Source organism: Engystomops pustulosus, chromosome 1 (assembly GCF_040894005.1).
Source record: "Engystomops pustulosus chromosome 1, aEngPut4.maternal, whole genome shotgun sequence".
In the NCBI taxonomy this organism is placed as follows: domain Eukaryota; kingdom Metazoa; phylum Chordata; class Amphibia; order Anura; family Leptodactylidae; genus Engystomops; species Engystomops pustulosus.
This window is the reverse complement of record NC_092411.1, coordinates 191,389,625-191,410,849: the sequence shown is the minus strand read 5'-3', so window position 1 is coordinate 191,410,849 and position 21,225 is coordinate 191,389,625. Positions and strand designations below refer to the sequence as shown.

The 21,225-nt window shown below is 39.7% G+C and overlaps 1 protein-coding gene across 2 annotated transcripts in view; it reads right to left on the bottom strand.

The window, feature by feature from the left end:
* Window positions 1–3,460: 3,460 nt before the first annotated feature.
* Window positions 3,461–21,225, bottom strand: part of PPEF2 (protein phosphatase with EF-hand domain 2) — a 36,055-nt gene continuing 18,290 nt past the window's right edge. For both annotated transcript variants that reach the window (XM_072116230.1, XM_072116240.1), the window contains 14 exons: window positions 19,695–19,752; window positions 16,691–16,866; window positions 15,952–16,066; window positions 12,764–12,810; window positions 12,264–12,430; window positions 12,151–12,187; window positions 11,022–11,171; window positions 10,499–10,906; window positions 9,628–9,813; window positions 6,850–6,992; window positions 6,660–6,766; window positions 6,330–6,493; window positions 5,818–5,905; window positions 3,461–4,930 (listed from right to left, as the gene is read on the bottom strand). In XM_072116230.1, coding sequence (XP_071972331.1) covers window positions 4,728–4,930; window positions 5,818–5,905; window positions 6,330–6,493; window positions 6,660–6,766; window positions 6,850–6,992; window positions 9,628–9,813; window positions 10,499–10,906; window positions 11,022–11,171; window positions 12,151–12,187; window positions 12,264–12,430; window positions 12,764–12,810; window positions 15,952–16,066; window positions 16,691–16,866; window positions 19,695–19,752 — 2,049 coding nt within the window. In that variant the 3' untranslated portion in view covers window positions 3,461–4,727. The remainder of the gene's footprint in view (window positions 4,931–5,817; window positions 5,906–6,329; window positions 6,494–6,659; window positions 6,767–6,849; window positions 6,993–9,627; window positions 9,814–10,498; window positions 10,907–11,021; window positions 11,172–12,150; window positions 12,188–12,263; window positions 12,431–12,763; window positions 12,811–15,951; window positions 16,067–16,690; window positions 16,867–19,694; window positions 19,753–21,225) is intronic.

The window sequence follows — 21,225 nt, the reverse complement described above, 5'->3', positions numbered from 1 at the left end:
TCTGATTTTGAGGCTATTTACCAACAGAGGCAAGCTTTTCCTTGAGGAGTTGTGTTTGTGACCAGAGGAGAGGTAAGAGGTAAGTTTTAGGAATATTAAAGCACCTAAAGGCCACTAATCTAAAAATAATTGATCACAGACAATCCTTGGGTCAAAAAAGTTTGGTCCATGGGTTAAAATGTGAGTGGTAATGTAACTGGTTATGATTATCTGACACAGTGAGAAGAAAATTGCCCTCCTCTTGTGGTCACATGCCTGTGGGGTCATGATGTCGTAGCAAGTGAAAAGGTGATATTACTTCCTGCATCACGTATCAATGGACTATTCTAAAAAAAACTGGGAAAAAAATGTAATAGTCTACAACAATGTTTCCCTGGATATCCCATTTAAATCAGTACAGTACATATAACAAAATTCACTTAATGGAAATCTACCACATAATTTACCCTCTCCGTGTACCCTTTCACATGTACATGTATGGCGCAGAGGTGCGGGGACTGTATGACGAGGGCTCATGGGGTGATACCTCTTCATACAGAGGTGGGGTTTGCTACATATTGCAGCAAACACACGCTTCTAATACCTGCGATCGGTGCTAGCACCGATTGCGGGTGTTAACCCTTACAATGTCATCTTTGTTCAGATCGTTGCTCCCTGGGACATAATCGGGGAGCAGAGATCGGTTGCCATGACAGCTTTGGGTGTTTGTCAGACCTGAGGCTGCATGGCATCTGCAGTTTTGTTACAATGAGCCAGTGGTTTTTACAGCTTTCACTCTGAACCCAAATGACATGTCTCGTTTATTCTTGGGGTTGGTATGATCACCAATTTTATACAAGTTTTATTATTTTTTAAATTAAAACATTGTCTTAGCAAAATGAATCATTTTATTTTTTTATCTTCTGGTGCTAAAAACTGTTTTCTTTTTCTTCTTGCACTAATAACATTTTTGGACACGTGGGCGCTATTTTCCAGTACGGAATTAAACGCTGGGAATATCAGTTTATTATATTTTGATAGATCTGACATTTTGGGATGTGTCTATCTGACGTTGGATTTTTACTGTTTATTTTTTATCAGTTCTAGGAAAAGGAGGGGGGGATTTTGAATTTTTTTTTTCTCTGACCACCTAGGGTTCTTTAACCGTAGGTTGTCTGATCCTACCATATACTGCCATATTATAGTATTACGGTATCTGGGGACTTTTCATATCTATTAATGTTTTGGAGAAGCAAGAAAATTCTGACATATCAGCGCGTCTTCTTTTAATTTGTCTTTAAATACTCTTATCTACTGATGAGTTGTCCCTTTTTTCCAAACACTTAAACTTTTGTCCTTCCACTGTTACTTTCAACTCTTTGTAGATCTCAATAAATTCATTACGAAATTGACTGTACAGAGATATTTTTCCATTAAGGGTAATAATAAACAATGATCAGTGGCAACGCACTAAGGGCCACAATATGGAAACATTTTACAGTAGTGATAATGGGAGACTTTAACTTTCCAGATATAAATTGGGGTCAGGTGACGCATTGTTGGACCTTGTAATTTCTAACAATGTGGAGATTGTCCAAAATGTCAGTGTCCGGGAAACCCTTCGGAACAGTGATCATAACATAATTATTTTCCTCTTAAACTGTAAAAAGCAAAAACGTGGTAAAATCCAAAACATTCAATTTTAAGAAGGCGAATTTCCTGAAATTAAGGGCTGTACTACTGGATATAGACTGGGATCAGATACTGTCACATGATGATACTAATTAAATGGGAGAAATTCAAATCTGTCCTGGGTTATTATACTTCTAAATATACAGGCGGTCCCCTACTTACAAACGGACCCCTGGAATTTGGTAATTTACTGTACTTTAACCCTAGGCTACAGTAAACGGCTGTAACAGTTATAAATGATGTCTGCAATTAAGCTTTAGTGTTAATCCTGGTTCTTATGACAATCCAACATTTTTAAAATTGAAATGTCACAGAGACCCAAAAAATTGTGGCTGGGTTTACAATTATAAAGTATACAGTTCCGACTTACATACAAATTCAACTTAAGAACAAACCTACAGACCCATCTTGTACTTAACCCGGGGACTGACTGTATTCCTGACTGTATGTAGGTAACAAATATAGACGGGCTAGATTACACCCCGCGGGGCTACAGTTAAAAGGGCAATTAATGATAAAAAGAGGGCATTCAAAAAATATAAATCTGAGATGACTGAGCTGTGCTGCTGCAGCGTAACAGCAGCTTGTGAAGCTAGAGCATAAGAGGGATTCTGTTACACATCCATAGCACCTCGGCTCATTAGCATAATATAAAAAGAGGACTTTAGAAAACGGGGGTCATGAATAACAAATATAAGAAGATTACCACAGTCATAGTGCCTGGATCTGTGAGTAAATTTCTGTTTACCTCATCAGCCGGACATTCCTGTCCATAAAATGGCTGCAGGGTCATGGACAGATAGAGATCACATGACCCTCCATCTATGAGCAGGAATGTCTGGCTAATGAGGTAAAAGGCTACATATCAAGAATGTGGAGCAGAACTTTTAATAGATGTATATAGGAAAATTACCTAAAACTCTCCCCCCCCCACACTTACACACACATTTACAAAAAACATGAGGTAAAGTGGCCAACCCCTTTAAAGTTGTACTTTTTGATTATGATAAGTTTTATATTTCCGATTGTAACTTTAAAAGTGGATATCTCCGGTTTTGTTAAAGAGGACCAAATTTTCGGCACTAGGAGCTAATGCTTGAACAAACGCCGCAGAGTTAGTGATAGCGTTACCGGAGGTTTCTGGTAACGCTATCTAACACCGGCAGGGTACAGTGCAATTGTCGGAGCGCTTGCACTGTACCATAAGAGGGCGAGATTCATAAGAGGGCGAGATTGAGGCGTTGCTAGAGGCGGTGAATGCCGGCCTATGGAGTGAGCGGGACGGTCCGGGGAAGAGGCAGCGCCTCGGACTGCCCCCTCATGAATACATCGGACTACTTTGTGAGTGGTCCGATGATTACACTGTACCCTGTCGGTGTTAGATACCGGAAACCTCCAATAAGGCTAACGCTATCACTTTAACACTGCAGCGTTTTACTTTAGTAAGCAGCTCCTAGTGCCGAAAATTTGGGTGACAGGTCCTCTTTAAGCATCATTACACATCCTTATAATATGATAGAAACTAAGTAAAAATTATGATATTACGACATGTAAACCTTTTCCAGAGATAAAGAAGTGCATAGCAGATTTAAATATTGAACTGGTCATTGAGGCACCAATAACCATTGGTCATGAAGGGGTTAATACTGATGTGTCTAGCTGAAAATACTACAACATTGTTCTAGTTGTGTTTATGTTCATAGTATTATAGGCTGGTTATTAATTTACTAAATCATTTCTTATATTTGTGGGAATAGTTAAAATCCAGAGCTAAAAACAATACACTATGAAAGTTATAAAAACTGATTTATTGCTTGCTGCATTCTTCATGTCCAAAGTGAGTTCACAAGCAAAAATCATTCACTGTACAGCTACTGCTTGAGAATATGCCTAAAAATATATAATTTTTCTCATTTTGTAGTTTCCGCGACCAAGTTTGCTACTAGCCTCTAAGTGGTAAGACATTGCATAAATGTATACAAGTGATTTATGAGGTCAGCAATGGCTCACTAGAGATAAATAAATGTTTGTCTGAGAGAGGAGGGATTTTAGTTTGAAAAACTTCTGAGGTTAGCTCCGTATGATGAAAGATCTGCATATAGACTCCTTAGCATTATTAGAGGTAGTTGGATAAGCATGCAATCTGCACTCCCCTCCAACCAATGATATATGGGAGTGGTTATAATGGAGATGGGCATCCATATAATAATGATGACCATGCACCTTCATCTTCTGGCTCCTTGTGACTACACAGAAAGTAAAATTTGCATTAGATACCATTTAAGCAGCATTTTTGCTCCTCCCAAATGGCTAAAAGATGAAATGTTCCACAAGCTGGTGTATATTTTAAAGTTTACATACAGAATTCCTTTAAACTGATATTTAAATCCACTACCTATACAGCCCTATATGTAATATAAAGAAAAAAACAAGTAGAAATGCTTATATTTACAGATTTCTAAAATGGCAGGATCTATGCTCTTCTCAAACCAGTTTTAAGAGATTTGCCTCATAAAATTTTCAGCCTTAAAGCGTAACTCTAAAGTTTTTTTTCTATAGCTGCAATAGCTACAAACTATTTTATTTCCATATATACATTCAGTGTGCAGCTTGGCTGACTCATTTATCATAGCAGGCAGTGTGTATAGTAGTTATAAGGCTGTAGTTTTTTTTTATAGGTCTATCTGTGTGACGGCGCATAGGTGCCATGTGTGTGTAATAATCAGTGTGGTAGAACTGCTAGTGCTAAAGAGGGGATCTCAGAATTATGGGAAGCTGTTCTGGCCTGAGTGTCCTTAGCTCCTGTCACAACCATGAAGTGCCTGCCTACTTCAGGAAAAGCAGAAGATGATTTTATAAGTAAGGCTGATCGATATAGGAGGCTGGATCTCAAGCCAGCAGTATAATATAGGTATCTTTGGAATTGTTGTCAAAGGGTCTCTCCAGCTGTGCTAAAACTATTTATGTCCAGGTAAGTTATGCTTTGCTTTAATAATAGGGATTGTCTGCTATTACACAACTTGTCACACAATTAAGTGTCTCCTCAGAAGGTTGCATCAAAAATCTGATTCTCGCTCCTCAAAGTGGGGTCTGTCGGCCAAACGAAAAGCTTCCAGGAATTCATTGATGTCGATGTTGCCGTCCTTGTTGAAGTCGATGCTTTTAGCCAGGTTACAGATTGCTTCATCACTGACCTCTATGTTTAAGTGAGAGCTCAGCAGCTTCCATGTGTGCTTGAATTCCTCAAATGAAATAAGTCCTACAACCGAAAGCAGATTCAAATTTTATTCTGATGTTGCATTTTTGGGATAAATTTATATTCACCAATAAATTTTTTTTTTTTAAAAAGTGTTTGCGTAGGGCAAAATTCTTTGTACCATAAAGCTGTCCCCTAATTTAGCATAGCACAGTGGGAATTCTTTGGGCTCATGCAAACCGCTGCAAATTCGTCAGCAATGTGCATAAGCCTTGTACCCCTGAAATAAAACGAAGGCCTTATTCAGACGGTCGTCAGATTTGTGGCCGCATATATGTCCCCATGGACGGCAATGGTGGCACTGCGCTGGTAAGGTGCCAGATGTGTGCAGTACACGGGGAAAAGATAAAGCATGCTCTATCTTACCCCCCTCTGTTTGCTATGGAGGGAGGAGGGGTCACTTCCTTCTCTCCAGTGCATACCGCTGTGTGAATGCACCTTGAGTGCCACCTCTGGCACCAGTGCCATAGGTTCGCCACCACTGCACTAGGAGTTTGGAAAAGCTACAGACATACTTTGCTAGGCTTGGTTTTTTCTTTTTTTTTTTGGGGTCCCCAAAAAAGGATGTGTGCACGCAGGCCTATTTTACGGCCATACAGAATAGATACAGATACTGTCGACACACAGCAAAAACGGTCAATAGAGACTGATTTTGTGGCTATAGGAAACATACACTTGCAGTAAGCCTTAAAAATTTTTTGAGATAAACCTGCAATATCCAGCACCGCTGCCTATAAGTAGATGGCATGCAGGTAGACATACCAAATAAATACTAAATGCAAAAACGGTGGTACTGTCGCCAGCTGGATTTCCATCATACACCAGTACACTATAAAATCTGAAACAGAATATTGGCACAGGGCATACTTGGCATTGTCAGTCATACTCACCTGAACTGTCACTATCGATTATCCGAAATATAGTTTCCAAGTCTGATCTATTTCTATACAGAGCCTCCAGCAGACTTGCATGTAAATTCTGCCAATGATAAAGATGATATTTACAGATCCTTCAAGAAAGGCTTTAATGTAGTGTATATGACTTACAGAGGGATAAGTCATATGCATGAGCTCTAAGGCAGAGGCTACACATCAACAGTAGCAGAATTCAGGAAGGTTTGAATTTCACAACATGACAGCATTCACTTTCATTAGGTGTAGTGTAGCTGAACAGTGTTTGAGATATATAAATTTTAAAATAATGTTTATAGTTGAACAGCCACTTTATGGCAGGGGAACAAGCATATGATATTGTATGTACAATATATGGCACGGTTTGATTGTATGACTTTCAGTGTTAATAAAAATCATGGCTTCTTATGCTAATACAATTATATAATGTTAAGTTAAAAAAAAATGCATCAAAAAATCTCAGAAAACAAATGGAATATAACTAGCTGCACCTCTCTGATGGGTTGGCACACGGCGAGTTCATCAAACCATTCTCTATATCTCAGAAGTCCATCTGATGTATTTCGGACAAGTTGTGTTCTCAGCATTCTCCATGGTAGACCTAGATTCAGGACGGACTCCAGTGCAGTTGCCCAGTCATTTAGTGTAATAAATCCTGCACAGGTAAGCAAAACGTTTTGTCAGTTGCTATACAGGATAACGGACACAATATGATACATAGAATGGAAAATATGTCTATTTTGGTTAAAATGAAGATCTAATGTTGGTCCTCTGCATTTAAAGTAGGCTACTACTGTACAGGTCCATATAGTTTGACTTACCACAATTATTTTTGTCATATCTTATGAATTCATTTATGAGATCTGACTTATGAGCAAACAACTTTTCCCTTAAGGCCCTCAATGCAGATGCTTCCACTGCACTTACTCTGTAACACAAAGAAACATGCGGTGGTTACGTGGACCACATGGTGTCACCACAGAATTGCTACACATGTACCTAGAACAGTACCTTTGCCTCAAGGTTAAGGTGTTTGTGGTTTTGTTAGCTTGGTATTGGACAAAATGTGGGACCAGATCTGGGCCCAGCTTTACGAATGCCCCTTTATTACTTCCAACTTCATAATAATTTGAAGCTGAAAATATAGTCAGCACCTATAAAGAGCAAAACCAAGAAAGCAAGTGACATGCATTTCATACCATTTTTTTCTTACCAATTTCTGTACACTTAAAATAAAAACAAAATTAGCTGTTAATTTTCTGTTATTGTAATTTTGTATGCCATCTTCTATATTGAAAAGTCTAAAATCCAACAATTTTCATCCCAGGCAATAGCCTAACAATATATTGACACTTCCATATCAGTACATGGGGGATTACAACTACAGGTATTATTATTATTACAGGCATTATCATTTGGTCCACTGTTGACGATAGACTAAAATGAAGCTTTATTGATAATCCATGTTGCCATTACAGCAAAGAATTTTGAAACTCCAATTGTAAACTATACAGTTTCCACTTACATACAAATTCAACTTAAGAACAAACCTATGAAACATATCTTGGATGTAACCAGGGGACTGCCTGTACATTAAATAATATCCATAATTAAAAGGGTGTTCCCATTACAGCAAATAAATGTCATTCTTTTTATGATAAAAAGTTATACAATTTTCCTATATACTTTATGTATCGATTCCTCACAGATTTCTAGATCTCTGCTTGCTGTCAATCTATGGAAAGCTTCAATGTTTACTACTAGTGCACAGAAATCTGACCGTGGTCACACAGGTGCATCAGTGTGACCAGGGTCAGATTTCTGTGCACTAGTAGTAAACATAGCTTTCCATAGAATGACAGCAAGCAGAAATCTGTGAGGAATTGATACAGAAAGTATATTGGAATTAGCGCAGCATTAATTCAGGCTTTTTAACCCCTTAAGGGCGCAGGGTTTTTTTTCGCTAATTTCTCGCTCTCCACCTTCAAAAATACATAACTTTTTCATATGTACGTGTACAGAGCTGTGCGAGGTCTTATTTTGTGCGTAACAAATTTTACTTTCCTGTGATGTTATTTATTTAAACATGCCACCTACTGCGAAGCTGGAAAAAAATTCCAAATGTGGAAAAATTTAAAAAAACCCACACGTGCATCACGTTCTTGTGGGCTCAGTTTTTACGACTTTCACTCTTCGCTCCAAACAACAGCTCTATTTTATTCATTTGTTCGGTATGATCGCGGTGATACCAAATCTATACAGGTTCTTTTGCGTTTTAATACATTTTCAAAAATTAAACGAATGTGTACAAAAAAGAAAATAATAATAACTTTTTCATACTTTGGGGTACGGAGCTGTGTGAGGTGTAGTTTTTTGAGAAATGAGCCGACATTTGCATTGCTACCATTTTGAAGTCTGTGCGACATTTTGATCACTTTTTATTTCATTTTTTATGTTATGTAAAAAGGTGTAAAAGTCGCATTTCGGACATTTGGGCGCCATTTTCCGTCTCGGAGGTCACCACCGGCCGTAACCGTTTATATATTTTGATAGATCGGGCATTTTGGGACGCGGCAATACCTAATGTGTCTGTGATTTTTACTGTTTATTATGTTTTATATCAGTTCTATGGAAAGGGGGGTGATTTGAATTTTTTATATTTTATTAATATTTTTTATTTCTTTTTAAAAAAAATTTCCCACTATTTCTTAGACCCTCTAAGGTACATTAACCCTAGATGGTCAGATCGTTTCTACCATATACTGCAATACTTCTGTATTGCAATATATGGCATTTTTACAGGTCATCCATTACAATGAGCTACTGGCTCATTGTAACGAATCTGCAGAAGCTATTCAGCCTCGGGTCAAACGAAGACCCGAGACTACCATGGCAACCGATCGCCGCCCCCCGATGACGTTCGGGGAACGACGATCGGAATAAAGATGGCGGCCCCCACGCGCAGCCGTCTTTTAAATGCCAACGGCGACTTTGCCGGCGGCAACGGATGGGTTAATAGCCCCGATCGGTGCAAGCACCGACCGCAGTTATTAGCGGTGGGGGTTTGCTTCAATATGCAACAACCCCCACCCTTGTATGAAGAGGACTCAGCCCGTGAGCCCTCTTCATACATTCCCTGTACCTCTGCGCCGTAGAGCTACGCCGCAGAGCGCGTTAAGGGGTTAATAAGGGGGGGGGCTGAAGACAGGAGCGTAGTAACTACAGGAGTAGCAGCCATAGTAGCTGCTATGGGGCCCACAGTGTCAGGGGGTCCCCCCCACCTGACTTACCGCACTAAAGAATGGAGGATGTGCACCATTATATACATATTATACTGCATATTGTACGGAATAATATGTATTTCACAGTGAACATCTTCCAGAGTACGCAGAAGAGCTAGAAGCTTAGAAAAGAAAGGTCTGAGGAGGGCACAGCAGCACTAGGGATCTTTCATCTCTTCTTGCTGCTGTCTAAAACCCCCATGTGGTCAGTAGCTACTGGGCTTAATAAAGTCAGATCTGTGGCCTGTGCCACCACTGGAATATGAAGATTGCCTGACAGTGAGTGTATACATACATGTACATCTCTGAGTGTCCATTTTGCTGGTCTGCAGCAAACATTGCCTTGCACACTTAACCCATGTGTTCAGCCTGGTTTTAGTTTGTGACGTTCTTAAAAAAAATTATATATGTTTTTCCCTCTACTCTCTCATCTTCTCTGCAAGTTTGTAACTTTTGACTGTTTTCAGATTTATGTACAGTAAAATAAATATTGCAAATTTGTCTATACCTTTCCATTGTGACAAAACTCATATCCTTCCTGTTTACACTCGTGAGATCTGATTAACATTTGTAAACCATGTTTTCGAAGAATTTTCTCTGTGACATCTGGACCAAAGTAACAACCCCCACCACGAACATTATTCGATTTACATCCTTCTTGGGCCATTGGATCACTCCAAAGAATGTCAACGATCTGGAATAAAACATCAATGATAAAAACTAGATATACAGAAGAATAGGTTCAACCAGTGGAATATGAACAAGGTCATATAACAGCAGTCTGGTTATATAGTCTGTATATCCCGATATAACAGCATTGTTTAGTTTTGAACTTACTCAGAAACTGCAGCATAGCTGTGTATCCTGGTATCTCCTTTATAACAGCAGTTCCGTTGCGTAGCCTGGAACACCACATATAACAACAGTCTTCCTCTACTTATCACACAGGTGCTCCTGTGCCACTGTATGATTGCGGCCACGCGCCTCCTTGTCGCGCCGGATAAATCAAGAGGCTTAGGCCTCTTGATGTATCTGGCGTGTGCCAGATAAAACTATGCCAGGTCCGACCTGACGTAGTTCGCACGAAAACCAGAGAAATAAAGTTCGCTGTTTTTTTTCAAAAGAACGCAGGCACGGGATGGGAACGTCCAGTGCCCGCGCACTCACCCTGTCCAGAGCACTGCGCAAAAATTTGTGATTAATTCACCATTACTACACCATAAAACTGTTGCATACAGTCTGGCTGTATCCTGCATATCATAAAAATGACTAATACACCATTGCAATAAAATACAACCGTATTTTACATTAAAATTACCGTTAAACCGGTAAAAATTGTATAAATTAAGATTTTACAAAGTAATTCAAACATACAATACCTGTTTCCTTTCTTCATTGTCTATATCATATTCTTGTATTTCTCCAGGATCAGATTCAGACTCAGACACAGATACTGGACTGTCTGGCTCAATATAGGACTCAGAGAAACCCACTTGTCTACGACATTTTACTAGTTCTTTGTCCACTGCCTCGCGAACTCGTTTTGAGATCTCCTTTCTGTCAACTGATATTGTAGTCGGGCTGCTGGCAGATCTTTTGCCTTTATACGCAGGCAAAAGGCGGGGAGTGGCACTGTATGAGAATGAGCCACTTCTTGGTTGAGGGAGACAAGTTGCTGACAAGATGTTTTCTCCATTTGTAAATGTTACCAGATATGGCTTGTCCTCTATTTTCTCTGTCTTGTTGGCCTTTTCTTTCTTTTTTCGAGGCCGTAAGGTAGATGCAAACTAAAAATCCCAAAATCAATGTGTTGTTATATTATTATAATGATCATTATTGTCAAAATGAATGAATGCACATAAACACAAACAAGCTATCTTACTTTATGAAGGAATATGATACCTTGTGCCGTTCAATCTTTGATAAAATCTCTAAATCTGTAGAATCGGACACTCCTCCATGTGTAATCAGGATTTTTTGATCTATTACAGTTGCTAAGGGAAGCCAGCTGAAAACATTTTGGATCATTTTCAGGATTTTCTTCCCATGAACCTTTAAGGCCAAGAACCAAGAAGATTCTGTTAGAAGGTCTACAAGGAAACAATTTGCAGCTTGTGCTGCACCACTAGACCCCATGTTTTACTATGATGTCACATGGACTAATTCTTATACCAACAACTTACAGATAAAAACGTCAGGTAACTATCCAGCACAGTCAGTGATATTCTATTTTAGCAGAGCTCACAGTTGTCTCCTGTCTTCCCAGCTTGGGAGCGAATATGTAACTTTCAACTTAAATACATTGCTGCATTCAAGTTATGTATTAGAGATGGACAACCACAATGTTCACCAAAGACAAAAACATGGAATTTATGTAATTCTGTAAATCTGTTATCTATATATATAAAGAGATCGCTGTGAAGTGCCTAGTGAGTTTATACAGTTTGATCAAAAGTATACTACAGCCCTTCAATGTAAAATAGTTGGGTGTGTTTCAGCACCCCACAGGATAGGGCCTAACTTGCTGATCGGTGGGGTTCTAAGTGGTTGCTCCGCTCACCTTGGGGTCAGACTAAAGGTTCAACAGAGGTACCACAGACCCCTTCAGACCCCCATGTTTGTGACCTGTGGATAGGTCCTAACTCGTTTTGTGGAAAAACCCCTTTAATATTGGTGATTTGCATGGATAAACCTTATAACTGTTAAAGTCTTCGAATATCTCTTAGTGCAGCAACTTAAGATAAGAGCTTGTTTAGATTTGCTGTTGTGTAGAATGGTAAAATTATTTAGGTATTACTGAAACGTGTTTTGAATCCACAACTAGTCTCTAAGAAGGATGACCTAGATTTAGAACATTTTGGGCCTATCATTTTACACAGTAATATCTCAAAACAGGACAATATTTAAAAATCTTTACATTTTCTTATATAGACTAATAGGTAACATACCGTATATACATTTATATTTCATTTATCACCTTTTAAAATAAAACACTGCACATGGTACATTTCTGTCACTGTCAGTGGCATACCTTATATTTTTTCATTACTTCTTTTGTGAATCCATACCTAAAAAAACAATGACATAAATGCTGCATGATACAATTTCAAATTAAATATGAATTTTAGTTTCCGCAAAACTTACCTCAAGTTAACCATATAGTCTTCATGATTTCCTCTGTTCAAATGGACAACCTTGGGGTAGACCAGTAAAAATGCAAAGAGGATCATCAAGATCTCTATTGATTGCTTCCCTCTGTCTACAAAGTCCCCATTGAATATGTAAGGCTTCTCTGGTGATGGAAGTCCATTCTGGGAGAAAAGAAATATCAGTAAGAATTAACAACTTCTCTTTTATGTTACTGCAAAAACAACTTGATTGAGAATTGCAGTTTTCATTTAATTATAACTTTTCATTGTGTAAGTTCCTGAAAACATTAAAAATATTTAACAAAAATATTATAGTCAAGAGTAAAAAGAGTAAAAAGTTGTAAAAATAGAAGCTGAAGATGGAAGTGCAATGCATATTACAGTAATGTTCATTAGATGTCTTCATGCTACTATGATATGTATGTGATATCAAATACTCACAAATAGTTTAGAGAAAAATAATTGTATGCACAGTTTAAAAGTCTCACCACACACCTTGTAAAAGATCAGAAACAAATCATCTAATCGGCCATGCAGGTCTCCTTGGTAAAAAGAAAACATTCATGTTAATGTTAGGATTTCTAAAAATGATCTGAAATGACTGATCAGTTTTTCTTGCAAAAAGTATGTGTATTTTTTAAAGTTCCCTGAAAAAATGTCTGGCCTCATCTCTTCCTAATTGCCATATGGTTGGTCCTTAGATTCAACCCCACCCCTTCAGGACTGTTTTTTCCGTTTGTTTTTTTACTCTCTTAATAAAAAGTTATGACTTTTGGAATGTTCTTACGGGCTCTGTTTTTAAGGCTTTCATTATGCGCTCCAAATTACACCTCCCCTTTATTCTTTGGGTCGGTGCAATGACATGGATACAAATTTATATAGGTTTTATTATGTTTTAGTAGATTTAAATACATTAAAAGACCAATAACTTGTTAACTTTTTAAGAGGCCAATAAATCAAGCATAATAGACCACAGAAAATTAGTCATAGATCCAGGAACCATGACTGTGGTAATCTTCTTATATTTGTTATCCATGGCCTACTTTCTTCTAAAATAAACTTTTATAATTAAGCTTATGAGCCTGAAGGGCTCCTGGGGGTGTTACCAAAGCATCTCCTTGCTACAGCTTCACAGGCTGTTATACAGTCCACACTGCACTGTGTGCTGAAATCTCCCGTTCTACAGTGAGGTTACATCAGGTAGACGGAGTTGGAAAGTGCTGAGGGAACAGGGGGAGTGGAAGACTGTATAGCAACCTGTGAAGCCAGATAATGGAGGCCCTTTTGTAACACTTCCTATAGCACTTTTGGCTCATTAGCATAATTTAAAAGTTAATTTAAATAAGGAAGGAGGCCATGGATAACAAGTATAAGAAGATTACTACAGTCACAGTGCTGGGATATATGAGTAATTCCTGGTTTATCCATGCTTGATTTTGATGGTAGATTTCCTTCAACGGGAACCTGTCACCAGGAATGTCATTTTTAGCAGGTTCCTATGCTGATTTTAAAAATGCCTTTTGCAACATTTTGAATCATTTCAGTAGTTTATACTAGTTATTTTTAACATTACCTGGTAACTGACCCCTGCTATAGAACTTAGTGGATTTTAGTTTCCTCATTTGCCCCTTTTGTAGGCTATTACATTTTAGTTTTTCCGTTAGTGGGGCCTTGTGTAGGCAATATTTTTGTGGGATGAGATGAATTTTCCAGTAATACCATTTTGTCGTTGGTATGAAAACATAATGGGGCAGATTTACTTACCCTGTCCATTCGCGATCCAGCGGCGCATTCTCTGCGGTGGATTCGGGTCTTCCGGCGATTCACTAAGGATGTTCCTCCGACGTCCACCAGGTGTCGATGCTGCGCTGAAGTCCGCCAAGGTCCACCGGAGTTCACAATCCGTTGCTGGGTGCAGCAAATGCGCCGTTTTTTCAGAATCCCCCGATTTCTGTCGCGTGCACGCCGGCGCCGATGCGCCACAATCCGATCGCGTACGCCAAAAACCCCGGTTAGTTCAGGGAAAACCGGCGCAAAACAGAAAAATTCTCGGAACCCACCGTAAAAATGCAATTCGGGCCCTTGGTAAATGACCCCCATTAACTTTTTTGGGGGTGGAGGAGTAGAAAAGCATCAATTATGTAATTGATTTTTCACTTTTTTTTTGGTGTTCACCATATAGCCTAATAAAAATCTTATTTTTATTCTATGGGTCAGTACTATGACATGTATGTTATACTAAGATATTTTTTTCTTATATTTTGCTAAATTTCTCACAATAAAAACTGATATGGGGAAAAATCTATCATTTTCCCATCGGCGTCTTCCAACTGGCGTAATTCTTGTTTCTTTTTCTACGGAGCTGGTTGATGGCTTATTTTTTGCGGGACATGTAGTACTCTGCACCAGTATCATTCTGGAGTACATATGTTTTTTTGATCACTTTTTATTGCAATTTTTGTGGGATGAAATAGTTACAAATTATAGTTTTTGGTGTTTTTTAGAGTTATTTTTACGGCGTTCATTGTGCAGGTTCATTAATGATTTATTTTTATTCTACTGGATGTTACAGATGCAGTGATCAGGCCCAGCGCCAGCACCTGGCAAGTGCCGGGGCCCTAATGGTACCTCAGGGGCCCACCCGGGCCCCCGGATCAATTGTACCAGTGTCGCTTTAAGACACTGGTACAAATGATCACCTTTTGGCTCATGTAGATTTCTGCCTCTATGCTGCAATCGTCGGGAACGCAGCATAGAAGCAGAATTCAAAAATCACCTTTCCTCATTCCCCCGAAGCGGCACTCCGTACTGTATGCGACGACTCTGAAGCCGGTGAACGTGATGATGATGTCGGCTTCAGAGCCGGCGTGTACGGCAGGCACATGCCGAAGAAAGATGGCAGCTGTTCCTGCGCTGCTTCGGGGGAACGAGAAAAGGTGAGTCTTTTTTTTCTTTTCCGGAGGGGGGCAGTGTGGCTGGAGGGGGAGGGGGAGGGGGCAGTGTGGCTACATTGGTAGGTTGGCAGTGTGGCTACAGGGGGTGGGGGGCATTTTGGCTACAGGGGGAGGGGGCAGTGTGGCTACAGTGGGGGGGCAGTGTGGCTACAGTGGGGGGGCAGTGTGGCTACAGTGGGGGGCAGTGTGGCTACAGGTGGAGGAGGCAGTGTGGCTACATTGGCAGGGGGGACAGCGTGGCTACGCGGGATAAGACAGCGTGGCTATGTAGGGCAGAGACCGTGTGTTACAATGGGGTGTCAGCTGTTAGTTATCTGACATCCTGTATTTTATGATGCCGACCTAGCTCCGACTACGAGCTGGGCCAGCATCAGCTCTGTGTCAGACGCCGATATATCGGACACAGAGCGCTAACAGGTTAACACAGATTTTCTGCTGGAAAATCTGTTTCAAATAATGGGTAAAGATCTGTTGCCTGCTCGTATGACATAGATTTTGACCAATATGCCCTGTCTTTGGAGCACCATGTATAATATAGTACAGATTTTTTTTGCAATGACTTTCCCAAAATAGTAAAACACTGGGTAAAACTGCTGAAGCAAATGCAGATATGCTGTTAATAGTTTTGCCTCTATTTAAATCATTAGATGAAAGCACTATAGCATTATAAGGCAGTGTCCTTATGTTAAGTTATTCAGTAAATAGTACTTCATGTAGTAATTTACTTACCACATATGGTGATCTCCTTGCTGTAACTGCTTGTAACACGTTTTATATTTGGCAACAGTTTGAGATGTTTTCTTGTCTCGTGTAACAGATGTAAAACATAACGTGCATGGAGCTGCTACTAGGAAGAACGGCAAGAAAGAATTACAAAGCAGTTGGAATCATTGATTTACATAAACTTTTTTATGTAAGTCTTTGCACCAATAAATGAACACTCCGCCCCTTTCTCAAGCATGTCCCGGTATCTGACTTGACACACTGAAAAATGGAGGTTGTGCACCATTATATACATATTATGCTGCACATTGTACGGCATAAAATGTATATAGCAGTGCACATCTTCCACAGTACACGGCATGATTGGCAGCCACGATAAGAAATGTTGGGGGTGAGGAAGGGACAGAAGAACAACTAGGGTTTTCTCATCTCTAATTTTAAAAGTTGATTTTAGAAGGAAGGGGACCATGAATAACAAATATAAGAAGATTATGAAAGTCACAGTGTCTGGATCTATGAGTGCTTGGTTTATCATGCTGGATTTATTATGGTAGACTTCTTATAAAGAAAATAAATCGAGGATCCCTTCCATCTATATTCTACATTGAAGTGAGTGCAAATGGGCACAAAAAATGTCTTCCATATGGATCTCAGTAAGGGAATCCTTAAAGTCCATTCTTCTGCTTGTCTAATGGGTCAGAACAACAGATGTTTACTGGTTGCAGAAATCTAGCTTTATACTTACTTGCTTCTGTTTGAAAGCTTCCACTAAGGCCGCTGCATGACGAGGCTTTAAAGGAAATGTTAGTCGAGGACCGGTGTAAGACACTGGTACTTCAATTGTTTCGTAGTCACAGTATTTTTCCAACTCAGTGTCTTTCAGGTTTTCTTCCTCGGTAAACATTCGACAGATAAAATCCCCTTACAGAAATGAAAAAAAAATACAAGTTATATAACATAAGTTGTAATAAGGAAAATTACCACATAGATTTAACCCAAGCATTCTTACACACAGATGTCTGCCCCCTGAAACAGGATCCATTCTTCATTTAGCTGTTAATGGATTTTTTTTTGTGGAAAAGGTCTTGTAAAAATATGCAAATGAGCCTCAGGGACTCCTGTGTACATCACAGAACCCCTTCTGGCCCCGTTGGTGGTCAATAGTTATTTGGTAGGGGGAGTGAGGGAGAAGATGTGAGTAATACGCATAAACATAGAAGGAAGGCCAGGATTTTCTATCAGTGTTTGAAAGTCAAAACCAGGACAAAAATAATATGTAAATGTTTTCATTACAATATTTTTTATAAACTTCCCTCCTGGTTTCAGCATACAAATACTTATGTAAAATACCAATAGTTTACTATTAGTTACACCCAAGTTTTATTTCTCTTATTTTACATGAGACTAATGGCTTTCTTCTTATTAAACATTTAAATTTAAATCTTTAAGTTGGTCTTCTATAGGACAAAAAAATCCTTTTTTATCTCAATTTGTTTTGTTAGATGCAACTGCTCGCATTAATGACTGTCCTGGTATAGATGCCATCACAGGGACCTACACCAATCAGGTCTCAATAAGGGTACCTTGGATCTTTTACAGTAAGTGCCACTTTTCAACAATATAGGCACCACTGTGCCAATGGCTAGTCACAGCCAATCACCACTGGATGCTGTTAGCAGCAGTCCTCTCTACATGTTCTACTTTTATTCCCTGATGACAGAGTTGGACTTGTTCCTCTCCATAATTGCATCGAGGGTGATTATAGGGCAACCCAGCCTTACAGGGTCAATCCTGGGACTGCCTTTGTCAGGGCGGGAGCTATCGGGGTCTTAATATGTTACAGATCATAAGTGTAGGGCTACACTAAGGTTAGCACCTTGTATTCTACTTGCCTATCTCTCCTTTGCTGTACTACTTCTTACAAGAGACCAGTAAGATCCTTTCATTTTCTATTAATTACAGTGACTGGGATTTACCTGCTATAGTCTTGTATTATATATTTGTTTTTTGTACTCAGCATTTTATTCATTAAGTTAAAAGCTACAGTATGTTTTAATTGTCTTCAGACCTTCACCATTGTTAATTGTATTTGATTTGGTCTGGTGACCTATGCCTACATTATCCAGTATGTATATACTCTACTGGTTTGGGGGATTTCTGACTGGTTCCCTAGTTGTTTACAACAATTTCCTCTAAATAACCCCTAAGCTTTATTTCCATATACTATGGAGGGTTAATTAAAATGTATAAAATTTGAGAGCTATATAAATTTGTGAACCGGCAACCCCCTGAGGGAGAATGTTAAGACATACAGGCAGAGCAGCCTCTAGAAATTTTGGGGCCCCTGACTGGAAGATTTTTGTTGCCCCCTCATGCCAGATGCCCCCTTTAATGAAATGTCCTGCCAGATGCCCCCCTTTAATGAAATGTCCTGCCAGATGCCCCCCTTTAATGAAATGTCCTGCCAGATGCCCCCCTTTAATGAAATGTCCTGCCAGATGCCCCCCTTTAATGAAATGTCCTGCCAGATGCCCCCTTTAATGAAATGTCCTGCCAGATGCCCCCTTTAATGAAATGTCCTGCCAGATGCCCCCCTTTATTGAAATGTCCTGCCAGATGCCCCCTTTAATGAAATGTCCCGCCAGATGCCCCCCTTAATGAAATGTCCTGCCAGAAGCTTCCCTTTAATGAAATGTCCTGCTGGATGCCCACTTTAATGAAATGTCATGCCATATGCCCCCCTTTAATGAAATGTCTTGCCAGATGCCCCCTTTAATGAAATGTCTTGCCAGATGCCCCCTTTAATGAAATGTCTTGCCAGATGCCCCCTTTAATGAAATGTCTTGCCAGATCCCCCCTTAGTGAAATGTCCTGCCAGACGCCCACATAATGAAATGTCCTGCCAGATCCCCCCTTTAATGAAATGTCCTGCCAGATCCCCCTTTAATGAAATGTCCTGCCAGATCCCCCCTTTAATGAAATGTCCTGCCAGATCCCCCCTTTAATGAAATGTCCTGCCAGATTCCCCCCCTAATTAAATGTCCTGCTAGACGCCCCCCTTAATGAAATGTCCTGGCAGATTCGGCCCCCCTCCTCAAAATATAGCAGAATACGGGCCAGGGAGAAGAAGCCGAAAGGAGAGTATAGATTTTTTTAATTTATTTTTTCTCATATAGGGCCTGGGAATGGGGGGTTTAGTGGGTACTGTAATCCCCTTTGATAGGAAAACAGGGGGCCCTTGAACACAATACCACTAGACCCTCCATGATGGTGGCCCTGCATATAGGCATCTATAACCCTATAAAAGGGAATTTTTCTCCACCTCCATCAACTCCAACTGTTCACATTCTTATATTGCACTAATTCTAGCACAGTTTGGATTTTTTTTCTGTAGCCCCAACTGCTGCTTGGCAATCTGTGCTGTTATTTAGGCTCCCAGTATGTTAATAAGACTCTCTAATGTTAGGTGGGTGATTCAGGCAGGAGCAGAAAACCTATTATCGTTGCCCTGAATATAGAGCCTAGTCAGTATATTGGGCACTGAAATGTGGCTACAGACAGACTACATCGGCATCAGTGTTAGAGATATCAAATCTCGTTGGCTCTTCCCTCCCCCAATTCCCATATCATGCCTATTATTTAGCATTTATGTTACAATATAAATGTTTATATTATCACTTATAATACTATAAAGGAGACACTGAAAATATAGTTAAACAGAATTATATGAAACACAAAAAGTAACTTACTTTCCTTGCTGTTGTTTGGAGCAAAGTGATCCATGAGGAAATTGAAAAAGTCATAAAGCTGCAAGGAACAAATACAATTAATATACACTGGGAGAATGTGACTATCAAAGGTAAATGTAGGGAGTCGTTGTGTCATAAAGGAAAATAATGTTATTGTATCTGCAATCATTCTGCATGTACAGAACAGGAGGATCTGGGATTATTCATGGGTAATTTAGTAGTAAAACATTTATTATAAGTTGTGTATAATCCATTTATGTTTTACTTTCTAATCCAGGAGGTGTGTTCATGCAATGACTGACAGCTGTCTCGTCAATGTACATCTTGTACAGCAAAGGAGGTCTGACTTAACTGACTTGAAACCTCTAATGGGGGTGAGAAAAATCAGGAATTTTAGTGGACTGTCCATGTATCTGTTTGACATCACATGACCTGGGACTGATTTCCATTGAAAATAAACAATTAAACTTCTGATATAATGACAGTAAGCAGATATCTAAATTAATTTGCATAACTTGAACAATGAACAAACCACAAGTAAAAACCTTTTCAACACGACCATATATGGTGGGCGCATGCTAGCTGTACGTACGGCAGCTAACATATGGCTGCCATACACCGTATATACTGGAGTATAAGCTGAGTTTTTCAGCACAAAAAATGTGCTGAAAAACCCCAACTCGGATTATACTCAAGTCTATAAAAAATGTGTACTCATTTGCCGACGCGCCTCCCCCCTCCCCCAGCAGGTCCTCTGCTTTCCACCGATGTCCGACATCGGCTCCGCATCCTCGCACAGTCCATCGCACACACCATGACGTCAGACGCTTGCTGACATTATAGTGTGTGCTGATGAGTTGGCATGCTAAGTACTAGGCTTATACTTGAGTCAATAGGTTTTCCCAGTTTTTTGTGTTAAAATTAGGGGTCTTGCCTTATACTCGAGTATATACGGTAAGTGCATTTTGTTTTCTATTAGGCCGTACCTCTGGAATGACCAAATAGAAAGTTACTACAGCCACAGAGGACCCCTGGCTGCCTGTGATGTTATTGGCACCATACGATTGCTGCTGCAGTGTGAACAGGGAGCTCACTCCTTTTTCACCCACTTAGACACCGCAGTGTCTAAAGAGTTAAATATCTGGGATCAGAGCTTTTTCGATCCTGGGTGTTAGTGTTGGGGCTGGGCTGTGCAGGATGCAATGACCCGTAATCTTCTTTTGATGAGGCCATATAAAGGTGACACGTGAGAAGTATGTTTAACGGCCGCTGTCAATACCTTATGCAGCGGTGTTAAAAACTCAATCGTAAACAATGTTTCTTTGACCATTGCCAACTCCAACCTATTCTTTAATTATCTAAATGCTGGCCATTAGGACTAAGTCCTACAGTGGGTTGAACTCAAGGCATTATACTAACCCAGTGATGGGCAACCTTTTGAGCTTGGTGTGTCAAAATTCGCCAAAAAAACTAGCATAACTCGGGTGGTGTGTCACCTTGACAAAAAAACATATTTTTGTGATATTTATAG